This window comes from Leguminivora glycinivorella, chromosome 1 (assembly GCF_023078275.1).
Source record: "Leguminivora glycinivorella isolate SPB_JAAS2020 chromosome 1, LegGlyc_1.1, whole genome shotgun sequence".
Lineage (NCBI taxonomy): Eukaryota > Metazoa > Arthropoda > Insecta > Lepidoptera > Tortricidae > Leguminivora > Leguminivora glycinivorella.
Window position 1 is genome coordinate 17,799,432 of NC_062971.1, and position 14,526 is coordinate 17,813,957.

At 39.5% G+C, this 14,526-nt stretch overlaps 3 protein-coding genes across 6 annotated transcripts in view; 1 reads left to right on the top strand and 2 right to left on the bottom strand.

Annotated features, from left to right (window-relative positions):
- Positions 1–297, bottom strand: part of LOC125229617 (dynein axonemal heavy chain 2-like) — a 66,232-nt gene extending 65,935 nt beyond the window's left edge. Inside the window, 1 exon segment of the mRNA XM_048134503.1 lies at positions 110–297. Coding sequence (XP_047990460.1) covers positions 110–182 — 73 coding nt within the window. The 5' untranslated portion in view covers positions 183–297.
- Positions 135–7,116, top strand: LOC125229537 (photoreceptor outer segment membrane glycoprotein 2-like). 4 transcript variants are annotated; one of them, XM_048134418.1, is made up of 9 exons: positions 135–244; positions 1,428–1,610; positions 2,035–2,244; positions 2,954–3,046; positions 3,184–3,284; positions 3,586–3,685; positions 4,156–4,302; positions 4,560–4,697; positions 6,360–7,116. In XM_048134418.1, the coding sequence occupies exons 2-9, from the start codon at positions 1,449–1,451 to the stop codon at positions 6,483–6,485; spliced, it is 1,077 nt and encodes a 358-aa protein (XP_047990375.1). In that variant the 5' UTR covers positions 135–244; positions 1,428–1,448; the 3' UTR covers positions 6,486–7,116. The 4 variants fall into 4 exon arrangements, with proteins under 4 accessions (XP_047990375.1, XP_047990368.1, XP_047990362.1 ...); XM_048134411.1 differs by lacking the exon at positions 135–244 and adding an exon at positions 654–719; XM_048134405.1 differs by lacking the exon at positions 135–244 and having other exon boundaries at positions 1,291–1,610.
- Positions 6,951–14,526, bottom strand: part of LOC125225590 (muscle-specific protein 300 kDa-like) — a 201,227-nt gene continuing 193,651 nt past the window's right edge. The window contains 4 exon segments of the mRNA XM_048129400.1: positions 6,951–7,640; positions 11,435–11,496; positions 12,528–12,666; positions 13,296–13,521. Of these exon segments, the coding sequence (XP_047985357.1) occupies positions 7,424–7,640; positions 11,435–11,496; positions 12,528–12,666; positions 13,296–13,521 (644 nt within the window). The 3' untranslated portion in view covers positions 6,951–7,423.

Below are 14,526 nucleotides of genomic sequence, written 5' to 3' on the forward strand. Positions count from 1 at the left end.
TCTATCTGTAAAAACTGTACTACCTAATTATGGTTGTGCATTTGCGGAGCATACCCAGTAAAGCGAACTAAACCAGGTAATAGATATTATAAAGAACTGTATTTTCTACCTCTTTCCGCCTCCGAGTCATGGCTCATGTCATCGCTCCAAGCGACTTTTGGCCTCTTAACTCCGTCGCCCATTTTAGAAGATTAAACTGACCACTGTTTAACTTAAATGTCACTTATTTAACTCACAATTAAAGGTAAATTAATTTAAATATAATAGAGCAACTCGGTTGTCATGTTTTCCGCAGAACGGAAATCAAATGACAATTGTTTATGATGACATTGAATGTTATCAAATATGTGGCGTATTTTCTTTGAAGAGCAACCAGTACCTACTTAAAAGTCTCCGCTTTAGTATAATGAATATATCTTTTTTTGAACTAGTTTCATTTCTAAAGTGAAGCAGCACCTATATAATTTAATATTGATTATACGCTTATACCGGTTGCGTGGTAACGTGTGTGCGTGTTCGGTTTGTTTATCGGTATAGTAGGGACCTATTTACAGTGTCCGCCAAACATGGCGCATACACATGCCCTTAATTGACATGATTATTATAAGCAATAAGTGTCAATAATGACAAATGTGACGCATTGTCAACGTATACTTATTTATATATTTACTAATAACGAATTCAATAACTATTTTGATATTCCTACTTAAATGTAAAAGGTTTGTGCTTTTCCATTATATCTCTTTCTTCTATATAAACCAGAGGATACAGAGTTGTTCATGAATTCATTCAACATGAAAATGTGATTTATAATTATTGGTGCCAAGGATTTATAAACCAATAAAGGATCTTTACGCAGATTCTGTAAAGTGCTCGGATACGATAGTTACGGTTAACTAGATCTACTAGATATCTAGGAATAAAAAGCAGGTACCTAATGATCATTTACGAATTCCTGAAATATGTCTAGTTTCTAGTTGCGGCTAGTTACAAGTGTCCCCTTTGATCGCAGAAAACACTTTCTTGAAGACCTCATTGGTTACATTACAGCACTAGTGGTTTGTTGATTGTAGGATCTACACCACACCACTAATTTATGAAATGATTGCTGCATAGTGAACAGGGTATTTTTTCTCTCAGTAAAACTCAGTATTACAGAACCTACTAGGTATTAAAATGATTCCCAAGTGCCTTAAACGCTTTCAAGACCTTACCGTCAAAAGCTGTAGGTCATTGTAGAGTAATTTAGCATGGTGTACACAGAAGCAGCATGCGTCGGCATGCCTGGCTTGGGGCCTGTTCACGTTTAGCCGAGACGGCCTCCACTGCCTGGCCGGTGTGCCATGCGAGTTGTGACATGGACCCTGAGTGCCTTAAGCACTTTTGAAAGCTATAGGTCATAGAGTAATTTTGGTCGGTACACGCAGAAGCAGCATGCGCCGGCATGCATGGCTTGGGGCCTGTTCGCGTTTAGCCGAGACGGCCGCCACCGCCTGGCCGGCGTGCTGCGCGCGCTGCTCATCGCGCAGCTCGTGGTCTCGCTCGCCATGCTGATCCTCTGCTACAACGCTTCGCACAAGGTCATGATGCTGCTTAAGGATATTCATAAGGTGAGCACAATTGTATTCGTAAATTAAGGACTTTGGTCTCAAAAGATTCCGCTGGACTCTCATATCAGTCGACATTGAGCTACAGTTGAACCAATTTGGCATATATCTCTTCCTCTTTTTCATTGAGCACTAAGCGATGAATGTATAACTGATCATTTACATGTGCGTACATCAGTGAAAGCTGATGCTGCATTGTATACTTACTCACGGCATTGAAACTGGTAACGTAACACTAATCTTCGTCTACAATTTGCTTATTGTAACATATCTATAGAAAATCATTTGTGAGTCTTCTCGATTCGTTACGCATTAGTAAAAGATTGAAAGTCCTTTGTTGAGTTCTCTCCTAAAATTAGATCATCATGAATATTTCCGTCACTGTTACGTGATTATCGCCACATATTGTATTAAACCAATTGTCCAGGTAGCAGTGGTTCTCCTCCACGGCCTCATCATCTTCCAAGCGTACGCGATGAAGCTGCACTACACGAGCGGGCTGCGCCTTGTGTCCTGGCTGCTGAAATTCTCACACTGGTCGCGCTCGACGAAGGCCTGCCGCGTTTGGCTCACTACTGGCACCTTCATCGCGATCAACGGACTGGTGGTGTACAGCGCACTTAATGGGACACTGAAGGTACCTATACCACTAGTTCAATGTAGGGTGGCCACCTACTAAAGTTCCCGTGTTAGTCTCACTCGAGCAGCATGCATGTTCGAGCAGCAGCATGGTATGATGCATATGCGTGCGCAAGATGCTGCTGCATACTCCTTACTGCGTAGTGCTGTCACTTATGGTTCAATGTAGATATGTGGTTTAAGTAGTCTTAGCTCGGTAATGTTCATTTATGTAGGTACATATCTAGTGACATGGCGCAGTCGGTAGGATAGGGAATCCTACCGACTGCGCCATAAAAGCCACCCTTAACTTTTCAGTTTTTTGTAATGTATCTAGTGCGATATTGACAATTTAGCTATTGTAACATTTTTGTTGTGCTTTGACAACTAAGTTTATTTATAATTTGGTATCATACAACAAACATACATACATACATACAATACATACATACAATCACGCCTGTATCCCATGAAAGGGTAGGCAGAGCACATGAAACTACTCAAGTTTCAGTGCCACTCTTGGCAAATAAGGGGTTGAAAGAAAACGAAACTCTGACATTGCAGTGACAGGTTGCCAGCCTCTCGCCTACGCCACAATTTAACCCATATCCCACAGTCGCCTTCTACGACACCCACGGGAAGAAAGGGGGTGGTGAAATTCTTAACCCGTCACCACACGTCAACAAACATAATTAGTAATTACATACTCAATAAATATTTCTCTGCAGGCTTTAACCAAAGAACTCTCGACGTCGCTGCGAGGCGGTATAGCGCAGTATCTCATGGAGCCTACTTGGAAGCGTCTTCTAGATACTATTCAGGTACATTCGTATGTGTATTGTATTGTATGTAAGACTCGGTTACAGTTCATTCATTCTATTTATCAATAATATGGAGTAACAGACATAATAGTAAGGTTTATAAAAACATATTTATCAATATAATAATTTATTTATAGGTGGAGCTAAGCTGCTGCGGCGCGGACGCACCTAACGACTGGCACGAGATCCCGTGGATCAACATAAACTTCTTCAATGAACAATCCGACACTATTATGATGTGAGGACATTTTATTTTATATCTACGGACTTTTTGAGTACTTATTAATTTCTCCCGTCATCCGGGATCTGATTAAAACAGTATAATGTTAGGGGCTTCGCATTTTTTTTAGCCACATAAACAATTTTTTATGGGTTAGGTAACTTTTTTATGACACTATTTACCTTCATTATAAAAATACTATATAACAGCGGCTTACTCTGAAATGAGTTCGATTTATTTGACGTAATTTATGGAACTCATTCAAAACATAAGAACATCCAAAGACATTTTGTTATAAAGCAATACCTCCTGATAACAGGCTGGCCGGTGCTGACGGCAAGGTGGTGCTGCCAGTGTCTCCATACTCCTGCTGTACCCCTCGAGTTCTTGCTGCTTGCTACCACGACCCTTTGCAGCAGGTATTCAATTAATCTGTACTTATATGTTTAAATAGGTACTTCTAGGTATCAGTCTCAAAGTACATCATATGAGTAGGTACGCCAGTGTCACATTTCAGCCCGCTATGCTAAACGAAGTTGCTGATTTGTGGGTTCAGATAGCAGGCATTAGTTTATTACACGTAAGCAGTTTACTGTAGAATGTAGATCTCCCAGCTACAGAATTTGATGTGTGCGTGTGGATTGAGTGAGCACCTTCCGAAAATAAAAAAAATATGCTGATCTGAATTTGTAAAAATATCTTTTTACAAATTCAGAGATTCGTTTTACAATTGTTTTAGAACTTACTAAATGATCAGCATATTTTATTTTATTTTCGGAAGGTGCTCACTCAATCCACACGCACACAATTTAATTCATAAAGTGAATATTCACTTTGTTACAGTTTGTGCTAATTCTTCCTACATTATAAATCCTTATGTTCCTTGCAGTCGGAATGGCGCGAAGTTTGGGAAGAAGGTTCTCCGCTGCTCTCGGCCTCGCTGCACACGCGCGGCTGCGTGGAGGCAGTGCGCACACCGCTCACTAAGGCGCTCCTCATCCTGCACACTCTACACGTGTTGATAGTGTTGTTCCAAGTGAGTCACCCACGCCGGCTTTCGAACTCTCTAATACGCCTTCAGGACACGTAGGCAAAGCTAAAATTAAAAACCTACCTACAGTGCTTAATCTAAAGTGTTTCGAAATAATTTAAACACCAAATATTGACTTCGTTAAATGAGTTTCCTTAAAAACTGGAGCCTTGTCGATTTAGCCTTGGAGATAATTAAATGATTGCCCCTTGGAGGGTGCCAAACCCAATGGTTGCTCCATAAGTAAAAGGAATTGTTTCCAGATATTCATCTTGATACTGACCCGGTTGCTGGCCACGAGCGCGGAGGACGCGGTGCTGCACGGGGACTGTGACGGCGTGGGGCAGGGCTACCTCGTCTGGAGGGCGGCCAAGGACCGAATACGACGAGATCTCAGAGAGGTAGGACTTAGCTCCGATACAGACGAACTGAAACTTGTACCTATGAGAACTGCATGCCGAAGTAGCAGTTCCGATGTTACCGGAGGAAAGGAAAACAGTGATGAGTGAAGTATGCGTCTCTGAACACCGTAAGTACGTGTTTTAAGACCTGTCATTGAGTTTTTTTTTATATACTACGTCGGTGGCAAATAAGCATACGGTCCGCCTGGTGGAAAGCGGTCACCTTAACCTATGGACGCCTGCAACTCAAGAAGTGTCACATGCGCGTTGCCAACCCATTAGAAACGTTTAAACTCTCTTTTGCTGTGTTAAGTACACAGCAAAAAGGATCTACAAGTTCCAAGGAGGGTTGGGGTTGCCAACGACTCAAAGGACAATGGACGGAACAAATTTAGTTCCGTAGGTCCTTCCGTCACCAGCACACCGCACCCTTGTTGAGCTCTGGCAGCCTTACTCACCAGCAGGAACACAACACTATGAGTAGAGTCTAGTGCTATTTGGCTGCGGTCTTCTGTAAGGTGGAGGTACTTCCCCAGTTGGCCTCTGCTCGCTGAGTGGCTTACACAAGAGTTTACTTTTACATGGAAACTTCTCTCCGGTTTATTAGTATTGTTTAAAATCCTTAACCAGCCTGGGATCGGATATATACGTACCGCACAAACTCATTGATTACGTTGCAATATTACAAAACCACAATTACTTACGTCACGTCGCCTGCTTCATTCATAAGAATATTAAGAATACATTTGACTCATGGTATTTGCTCAGCTGCTGATTATTGCACTTATGTTTGCACAAAGTTACCCATTCCATTCAATATAAAAGATCTTTGTAAATTGTCAGAAAGTATAACAAGCTACATTTTTTTTTATGACAGTAGACATAACTTTGTATTTTTGTTCAATAATTTATAGATGAAAGATCTCAAGCTACTATATCAGAGAGTCTATATTCAACCTTATTTCAAGTAAATAAACTACTTATTTTGACATGCTATAGAATTCGTTATTTTTATTTGACACGTATGACTTAAATAACAGTTACAACTGTTTTAATTTCCGATGCATTTTATGTGAATAGACTATAATTTATTATTTGTTTACTGGCCTTGGTATAGTGACCCAGTGTAGCAATGCTTACTTATAGTCGCGAAGATCTATAGGATTTGGTAAGGCACTGGTCCCACCGCGAGCTAGTAAGCTATGAGCTATCGGTTATAAAAACGAACAAAAGATAAGCACTCCCGTGTAAATAAGAACACGGCGATATTAAATAGCTCACCGCTGGGCGATATAAACATCGCCGTGTCTCTTTTATTTACACGGGAGTGATTATCTTTTGTTCGTTTTTATAGCCGGTAGCTCATAGCTTACTAGCTCGCGGCGGGACCAGTGTCTAAAGGCCATAGTAATAAACAATTATTGGCTAAACTAGTTATGCTTGCTTTACGTTAAATAATGACTCAGTATCTCTTTATAAAAAGGCAGGAACGTTAACCAACGAAAATGATATCATACACAAAACAAATTGTGATAAGTCCAAGCCGCCGAGCCGAGAATCGAAGCCATTCTTCGCTTACGCTGCTAACGTCATTGTCATTACCACTAGACCACCAGGCCACTACCCGGTAGGATTGAATTTCACGATACAAATTGTCGACAGCGGCCGACGTCGTCGGTGTCTCTGGTGGGTAAGTGCAGCACGTGCGCGTTGCTGCTGGACCGGCAGCGCTGTGTGCTGTGCGTGCGCAGCCCGCGCGCCCACTGCGCGTGCTTGCACTGCCCTTGAACACGCCTCGCGCCGTACGGGATCAACTCAAGTAAATACAGTCGTCGAACAGCTTTGGGCGCGTGACGATGGACTCGCTGTATTGAAGTCTTATTATCTGCGAGTGAGATGTTATCGAAAGTCGATTGTAAGCGATTGTTCGCCACAAAGTGGAACCTGAATAAATTCAACCGAAGATAAAATCTACCTACCGCTGTTTGAGATGGTATCTCAGTGAGTTCATGCTTAAGAGATTCGAGTATATCTAATCGAGTCGCTTAGCTTCAAACTCAGATGAATCTGTCAGGTTTTGCTTGTACATATTTCCTAACGGAGTTAAAATACCTAAGGGAAGTTGTAATGGATTTATTCGAGTTTGAAGTTAAGCTACTCAGTAAGCTAGCGGATAAGTAACAGGAATTAACGTCAAATTTTTGTTCGTAAGTAAATATTTGTACATAAGGTTTGTAAATAAAATATTCGTCGTAATCAATCGCAAAGGCTTTATTTGACTTTATTGTACACAGTCCTTACAAACTAAAGTGATTTAAGTAACAACGCTCGAAGCGGTTCCGTCGCCTTTGATACATATACATTTATAAATAATTACAGGGACGCCCGCCCGCCGATGTCTTTCTTTAATTTTAAATAACAAATATACAAAAGGGTATTTACAAGCGGCGGGCGGAGCACCGAGTGGAATGTGGGGCGCTCACGCCGAGTTTCCGGCGAAACCGGCCAGAGCGCGGCGGCGTCTCACAGCCGCCAACTTAAGAAAACTAGAGGCGGGTCGCCAACTCGAAAACCGCCATTTAGGAGTTCGCGGCCCGCATAAGCGTTCGTAAGTCGCCAGCCGAGCCGGCTAAAAGGAAACAGGACGGCCAGGCCTCCCGGTTATTCTTTAGAAGGCCACCGGGCGGCACGGACTAGTCTCTCGACAGTGATCGTCGTGTTCGCAATCAGAGCGGCGGCGGGCCGTCGGGGTAGCGCAGCACGGGCTCGAGCGCGAGGCCGGGCGCGCGGCAGTCGGACGACGCGTGCGGCGCCAGCGCGGCCGCGCCCAGCAGCAGCAGCAGCAGCGCCTGGAACGGCAGCGACGCGCGCGCCACGCGGCACACGAACCGCAGGCTGCGCTGCAGCCGAGACAACTCCTCGTCGTCTTCAGTTACGACCACACTGTACAACGAATACGGATTACTTCCTCGGTAGTAGCTTACAAAACTCGGGGCGTACGGAGCTGATCCGGTTGACGAATAGAGACGGTTCATCTATCCATATCGGTAGGTTGAAAAAAACTATAGTAATGATAATCCACAAATAGAAAACAACTGACCATACAATACAATACAATACAAATACTCTTTATTGCACACCTCAATACACGAAACAACATAGCAAGTATAAACAACAACTTAAGAGGTAAAACAAGAGGCGGTCTTATCGCTAAAGAGCGATCTCTTCCAGACAACCTAGGACCATTAGAATTTTCTAGGGGAATTTTGTAGTAGGTATTTACGTGTAAAATAGCCATTATAAATATAGGAGCGGCTAGCGTGCTCACAGATAACTGACTTGATGGCGACTGTACAGTCAACCAATTGGAACCCTAGGCCACTCTACAACCATGTCAAAATGACAAGCAGTAAGAGATTTCATACAATCTGATTTAAAACGTCACTATGACATAGTTCTACAGTGGCCTAGGGTTCCAATTGGTTGACTGTACATGTATTAGATTTTTAAAACATGCATTTTTGGTTTAGTAAATAATTTAAATTGATGAAGTGAGATTATAGAAGAGAAAGACGATCAATAACAAAATGATACATGCAATTACAAGAACAAATAAAAAAATATATTACAAGAAAATTATTTAAGAGGCCGTCAATATCAAAAAGTAGAAAATCGTAAAATTGGTAGTTTTCTACGTCCGGTTTTAGTTTCAGTATATACTTATTGATAAGAAAAGCACTTGTTTTAAACAGCGCGTATTCTTATCTACAAAATCAGTAGTTAACATCAAGGAAAAGTTACTCCCTGAATTAATTATGATTTTTTTCCTGACGCTAGTTTAAAAAACCCGCAAATAGTGCTACGTCTGAGTGAGCTGAGCTCAATTTTGTATACTTTAGGCTGCTAAAATTGATATTGTCGCATTACTTATATCCTAAACTAAAAATTCAGTAGTTTACATGTGTGTTATCATGCTACTAAAATACAGTAAATGGAAGTTAAACGACATCAATATTTGTCTAAAAATACTTCGAATCAAATGGCAATTACTTCGAAAACCTTTTAGGCAAACAAAAGGCTTTCTTGATAATTATAAACCTTAAGTATGTGTATGCAAAATAGTGTGTAATACAAATCAGGAAACACTTCCAATTTTAGATACATACTTACTTAAAGTTGTAACTAAAATGCGGTCGGCCCCTGTCGGCATCTTCATAAATTTGAATATGTACGACCGTGTTTTAGTTTTAAAATAATGTTATTTTATAAGCTAGATAACTGGACTACAGAATTATTACCTTTTCATATTTTTCCTTACAAAGAGAACGAATAAAATCAATGTTGAATATAAACTTTCGTAAATTTTCCATACAAACGTCAAAACTGCGAACAGATTCTATTGAGTCAGACGCCCGATCGGGCTCGTTCGAAGCAGACGTGTCGCCAAATTTGCTCCAATGACATTTGTTTTTGACACTGGAAATCATATACGGATACAAAAAGATTGCCAGTGCTATGAATGTATTCAAAAGTAATAAGGTAAATAAATATCGTCACGTCTAAAAGAGGCTCAGTTTAAAATCGTTTTTTTTGTGTTGTTTACTACTTGTTATTGTTGAGAAATAAAAAAATATATGTAACTTTAATACAATGATAAGAAATATAGGTATTTTTTGTCTTCTAAACTTTATTAAAATGAAAGAGTTTTAAAATTAATTTTTACTCGTTGGACTTTATTTTCATTATACTGGTCACATTATTTAGTGTGTCAGTGTGTGTAACATTCTCTTTCACGAAGAGACATTCAGTGTGGCGTATGAAAAAACTAACAGAACTAATCATTATAATTATATTCTATAAACGATTATTTACGTAAATGGCGAAATTATTAATTGTAATAATATATTATCTTATCACAAAATTGTTCTGTATGACTTACCTTCTTACGTTCAATATAATTTTTAAATGGTGTTTGCACACGGGGCACGTAACCTTAGATTCAGACAACTTTAACTAAATTTTGAAAATTATTATTTTAATGAAGAATTCTATATATGGCAACAATTTTACATGTAAACTGACTGTCAACCTCTGTTCATACATAACCTCAACCTTTGTCTCAGTGCATTTATAACGGATGTTATAATGGCTAAACCGATCAGGAACAGTGAATTATTTTAATTCATTCGGAAAAGGGTTTAACCATTTATAATTAGAATAAACGAAGCACTGTTTTTTACACCAGAGTTGTTTTGATTTTATATGGTGTTTGCACAAATTTATTTTGAAAAATAATCGGAGTCAATTCGTGTGAGATGGTAACACTAAATTGACACTGTCCGCAATCTAAACACGCGGCAGCGTGTCAAGCCAAGTTCAAGTAACCGAACTGGCAGACAACATCGTGTGTAATATTACACGAACTATTTGGAGCCTCTATGGGCGTCCTCACAACAAAAACTATTTCACATAAACGTCTTAAATTTGGCTCTTATATTGATATTTGTGACATACATATTATGTGCCTGTCGTGTTTGTTTCACCGGATGGTCTGATCGGAAGATTAGACCATTTCGTTGGATCTCCTTCTTGTTTATGTCTTATTATTTGTAACGTTTATTTTGTGTGTGTGTTAACGAATAAATTAATTATATTCTATTCTATTATAAAAGTTATAAGAAATGATATTTTATGTCATCAATTGTCATAAAACATTTTGAGGACTGCCATTGAACTTGGCACCCGTTTAGATCTCACTGCTTTTGTCGTTGACGCCAACAACCAAGGCATATATAATATTGAACTTGGCTCATATTTCCCTTTTTTGGTTTTGATGGGATTTTAACGTTACAACTGATCTTCAGTGAAACTATAGACCTGTCTTAAGTTCCTCTCACTTAGGTCACTGACCTCTTCCAGTAAATTGCGGTAGTGTGCGAAAAGTATGTTGGTGAGTGTGACGTGCGTTAGTGTGTGTAAATGGGGTAATTTGACAGATACTGAATTTTTACCCATCGTGACGGGCTCTTAAGTAAATGAAACAAATAATTTTGGTACCGACAGTGAAAGCATCAATTGTGAATATAGTGAAAATTACATCACCATCATCGACAGCTAAAATACTAATCATGCATTTGGTACTGGTCCAATTAGAATCATTATACATATCATTATCGTCACCAAACTAGACTTCGTAAATGACGAAAAATAAGAATTAGTTAAATTCTGACATGTTTTTTTTTTCGATGAACGAAAGAATTACATATTTATCGTAGCACATTGCCTTAGCTTAGAAATGTTTTTTTCGTTACAAAAATTTTTTTATCCATATTTACCATATCCATACTAATATTATAAATGGGAAAGTGTATGTGTCTGTTTGTTTGTCCGTCTTTCACGGCAAAACGGAGCGACGAATTGTGATATTTTAAGTGGAGACACTTGAAGGGATGGAAAGTGACATAGGCTACTTTTTGTCTCTTTCTATCACGAGCGAAGCCTCGGGCAAACGCTAGTAATTTATAAATGTATACATAGCTGGACCAGTAGGTTGGTAACTATAATTTGTTTGAAGTTATGCTAAATAGAAACTTTACAGCTCGTACGTGAGGAACAGCAGTTTGAAGACTCTTGGACATGCATTACAAACACGATTCACCAACGAAAGACCCATGTTAGTCGATAATGGTAACTCTTGTCCATGCAAACAGCGACGCAAGACAACGGCCACTACTCACTCATTCTCGTCCAGGGGCGGGAGCTCCAGCGTAGAGATTTGTTCCTCCTCCTCCTCCATAAGCTATGGATAAAAATACGTCAACATACTGTGCGAAGCGGCTAAATACTGTGGTGTTATGGGGTTGCAGGCATTGTATTATTTTTTCTCGCAAGTATTTTTATAGCTATAGGGTATTTTGAGGTCTTGTGACTTGTCAAGAAGATTTAACTATTTTAATGTGTGTTCTTCAATTTAGGGAAAATGTATAAGAAATCATAAAAGTATTTATCTTGGAAGAAACATTGCCAAGAGCAGGGTTAAAAAAACAATGTCAAATCGACAATTCAGTTTGTTTTTGGCATTCAAATTAGAAAAATAATACAATGTTTGCATCTTTAACTCTCAACAATAAAACTAAACATAATTTTGACCTTTCAATTTTCGAATTGTATTTAGTATCTAATTGTTCTAGGTTTCGTCAACAATTCGTTACGTAGATTCATTAGTTACTCTCTAAATAAATTAAAAAGCAATTCTGTGCTCGGATCTCATTGTGCTTTGTGGTAAGCTGTGAGGGCAACTTAGGGAAAACTACAGGTTTGATCAACTTCATTCGATTTTTATACATTGCAAGAATGTAATAAATTTCTTGCCATAAAACGTATGAAGCCGAGTGAAGTTTATCAATACATCAAAATATTATGTATAACTAGGTATGTAGGGTTGTATGGATTTGATACTTATTAATCTGTCCCCGCTACAATATGGCTTTGACATTATTTTTACCAGGCCAACAGGGTGAAAGAAAATGTTTATCATATTAGCCCTCAATTTGTTATTATTCTAGGCAGGATTAGGATAGGTGATGTAGTTTTTAGATACCATCAACGTCTAAGGTATGATTTTAGTTTAAAATAAGGCGAACATAATACATATTTTTGACGTCAACTGTACCTAACTCCTTCATAGTATTTATATCCTGATACGAGTTGCGCCATTTTACCCATCGAGCGCAACGTTTGATGTAGCACTGTTTGGGGCGAGACGTGCCAGTGAAAGGAAAGTTTTCGGCACTCTGTGAGGATTTTTGAACTCTTGGTTAGTGTACGTACCATAGGCGCCGAGGCGGCGACGGCGGCGGCGAGCGCGGAGGTGCCGCGCGGCTGGCGCGCCAGCGCGGCGCCCAGCTTCAGCGCGTACACGCCCGACAGTTTGCGCAGCGACTGCAGCCGCAGCCGCAGCTCGCCCAGTCTGCAGACGAACATTTACGATATAGGTATGGTTCGTTTGAAATCTGTTTGCTGATATTATAGTTTGAGTTACCATTTTCGTAAGTAAAAAACAGCGTAAACTATGCACATCGGATATGCACGAAAGTACAATTTTATAGAATATTTTGATTTTCGCAGGTTGTTCCAATTATAAATTAGATCTTCCGAGTCCTGCAAGATAGAATCTATGAAGAGTGGTTACATTATACAATTGAATAATAGTGTATATTATACAATTGAATTAGACTTTTTAACCCTTTAGTGCATTTCAAAACATATTTGATAGAATTTGAACTTTAACAGCTGTCAATAGAGTTAAATTATTTGAATATCTAAGTATGAGGCACATGATTCCGAATTGTGACAGAAATCAAAAAAATTACCAACGAAAATGTATCAACAGTCAACGGTTTGTTAAAGACAGACGTTTATGACTAACAAACCAGATGACAAGCTAAGGGCCGGTTGCATCAAACCGTCTGTCATTGTTAAAACGTTTCGTTAAATTTTATTGTATGGGAAGTTCCATAGACGTCCGCTGCGTGACGATGATGTGTCTGTCAAATGTGGTTGATGCAACTGGCCCTAAGTATCCGTAAGTACTCGTACCTTCTGCAGATGTCGTCCGCGTTGGGCGGCGCGTCGCCGCTGCGCAGCAGCTGCGCGGCGTCGTGCAGCGCGTGCACGCGCGGCTCGGCGCGGCTGAGCTCGTCGCGCAGCTCGCTGAAGCGGCGGAAGTCGCGCTGCAGCTCGGCGGCCGGCCGCGACAGGCGCAGCGGCTCGCGCGCGCGCACGCCGCGCTCCGCTGCCGCTAGTCGCGCCACTAGCTCTACAACTGCAATGCAAGGTTTGTGTTAAACATACTGCTGATAGATACGTTCTTATAGTTCTCGCGTCATATGATAGTCTATGTAACAACTCAATTTTATAGGTGTTGAATTAGCGGTCACAAATGCTTGTAAATTTTTTTAGAAGTTTGTAAACGTACACCTAGTTAGATTTGTGAAATTTAAGGTAACAGAAAGTTTTCAACAATTTTTTTAGGGTCCATCTGTCTGTTTTTCAATGATATCCAACCAAAAGATGCTATAAATGATTTATAGTAATTAGATATCACACAACATGAGAGATTAAATAAGCACTAATAATACCCGCATAAGACCCGCATTGAAAGAGTGCAGAAAAAGTTCATCAAAGCACTGGAATTTCGAGTCGGTCGTAGCTATGTTAATTATTCTTCCTCGGTTAAACATCATAACATCCAACCACTTTCACTTAGACGGTCTTGTACAGATATGGTATTTTTATATAAATTGATAAATAACGTTGTAGATGCTCCCGCATTATTACATAAAATAGGTTTTCGTGTCCCCAGACGAAATGAACGTACTTGTCGCAGTAAGGCATTATTTAGCATTCCTAACAGTAGAACAAAATATGCACAGCATTCATATATAGGGCGCGCATGTAAGCAGTATAACGAAACTTGTATGGACGCAGATTTGTTTGGCAGTTCACTAGGACTCTTTAAAAGTACTGTATATTCTCTATTAAAATAAAAATAATTAGTACCTATATTATAAGTATTCAGACTGTACTTCCATTTTGAATTAATTTCTCTTACACTTTTTAATGTATTTAACTACACTGCCTATCATATAGTAGGTAATAAATATACTTTAATACTCTTATTGTAACTCGATTTTTGTAAATTGGAGAACTATAGGTCTATAATTAATAAAATTTTGGCAATATAGCTAAGTTTACATATGTATATTGTATGACTGTTTGTTCTTTAATAAATAAAAAAAAAAAAAAAAAAAAAACCGGCCAAGTGCGA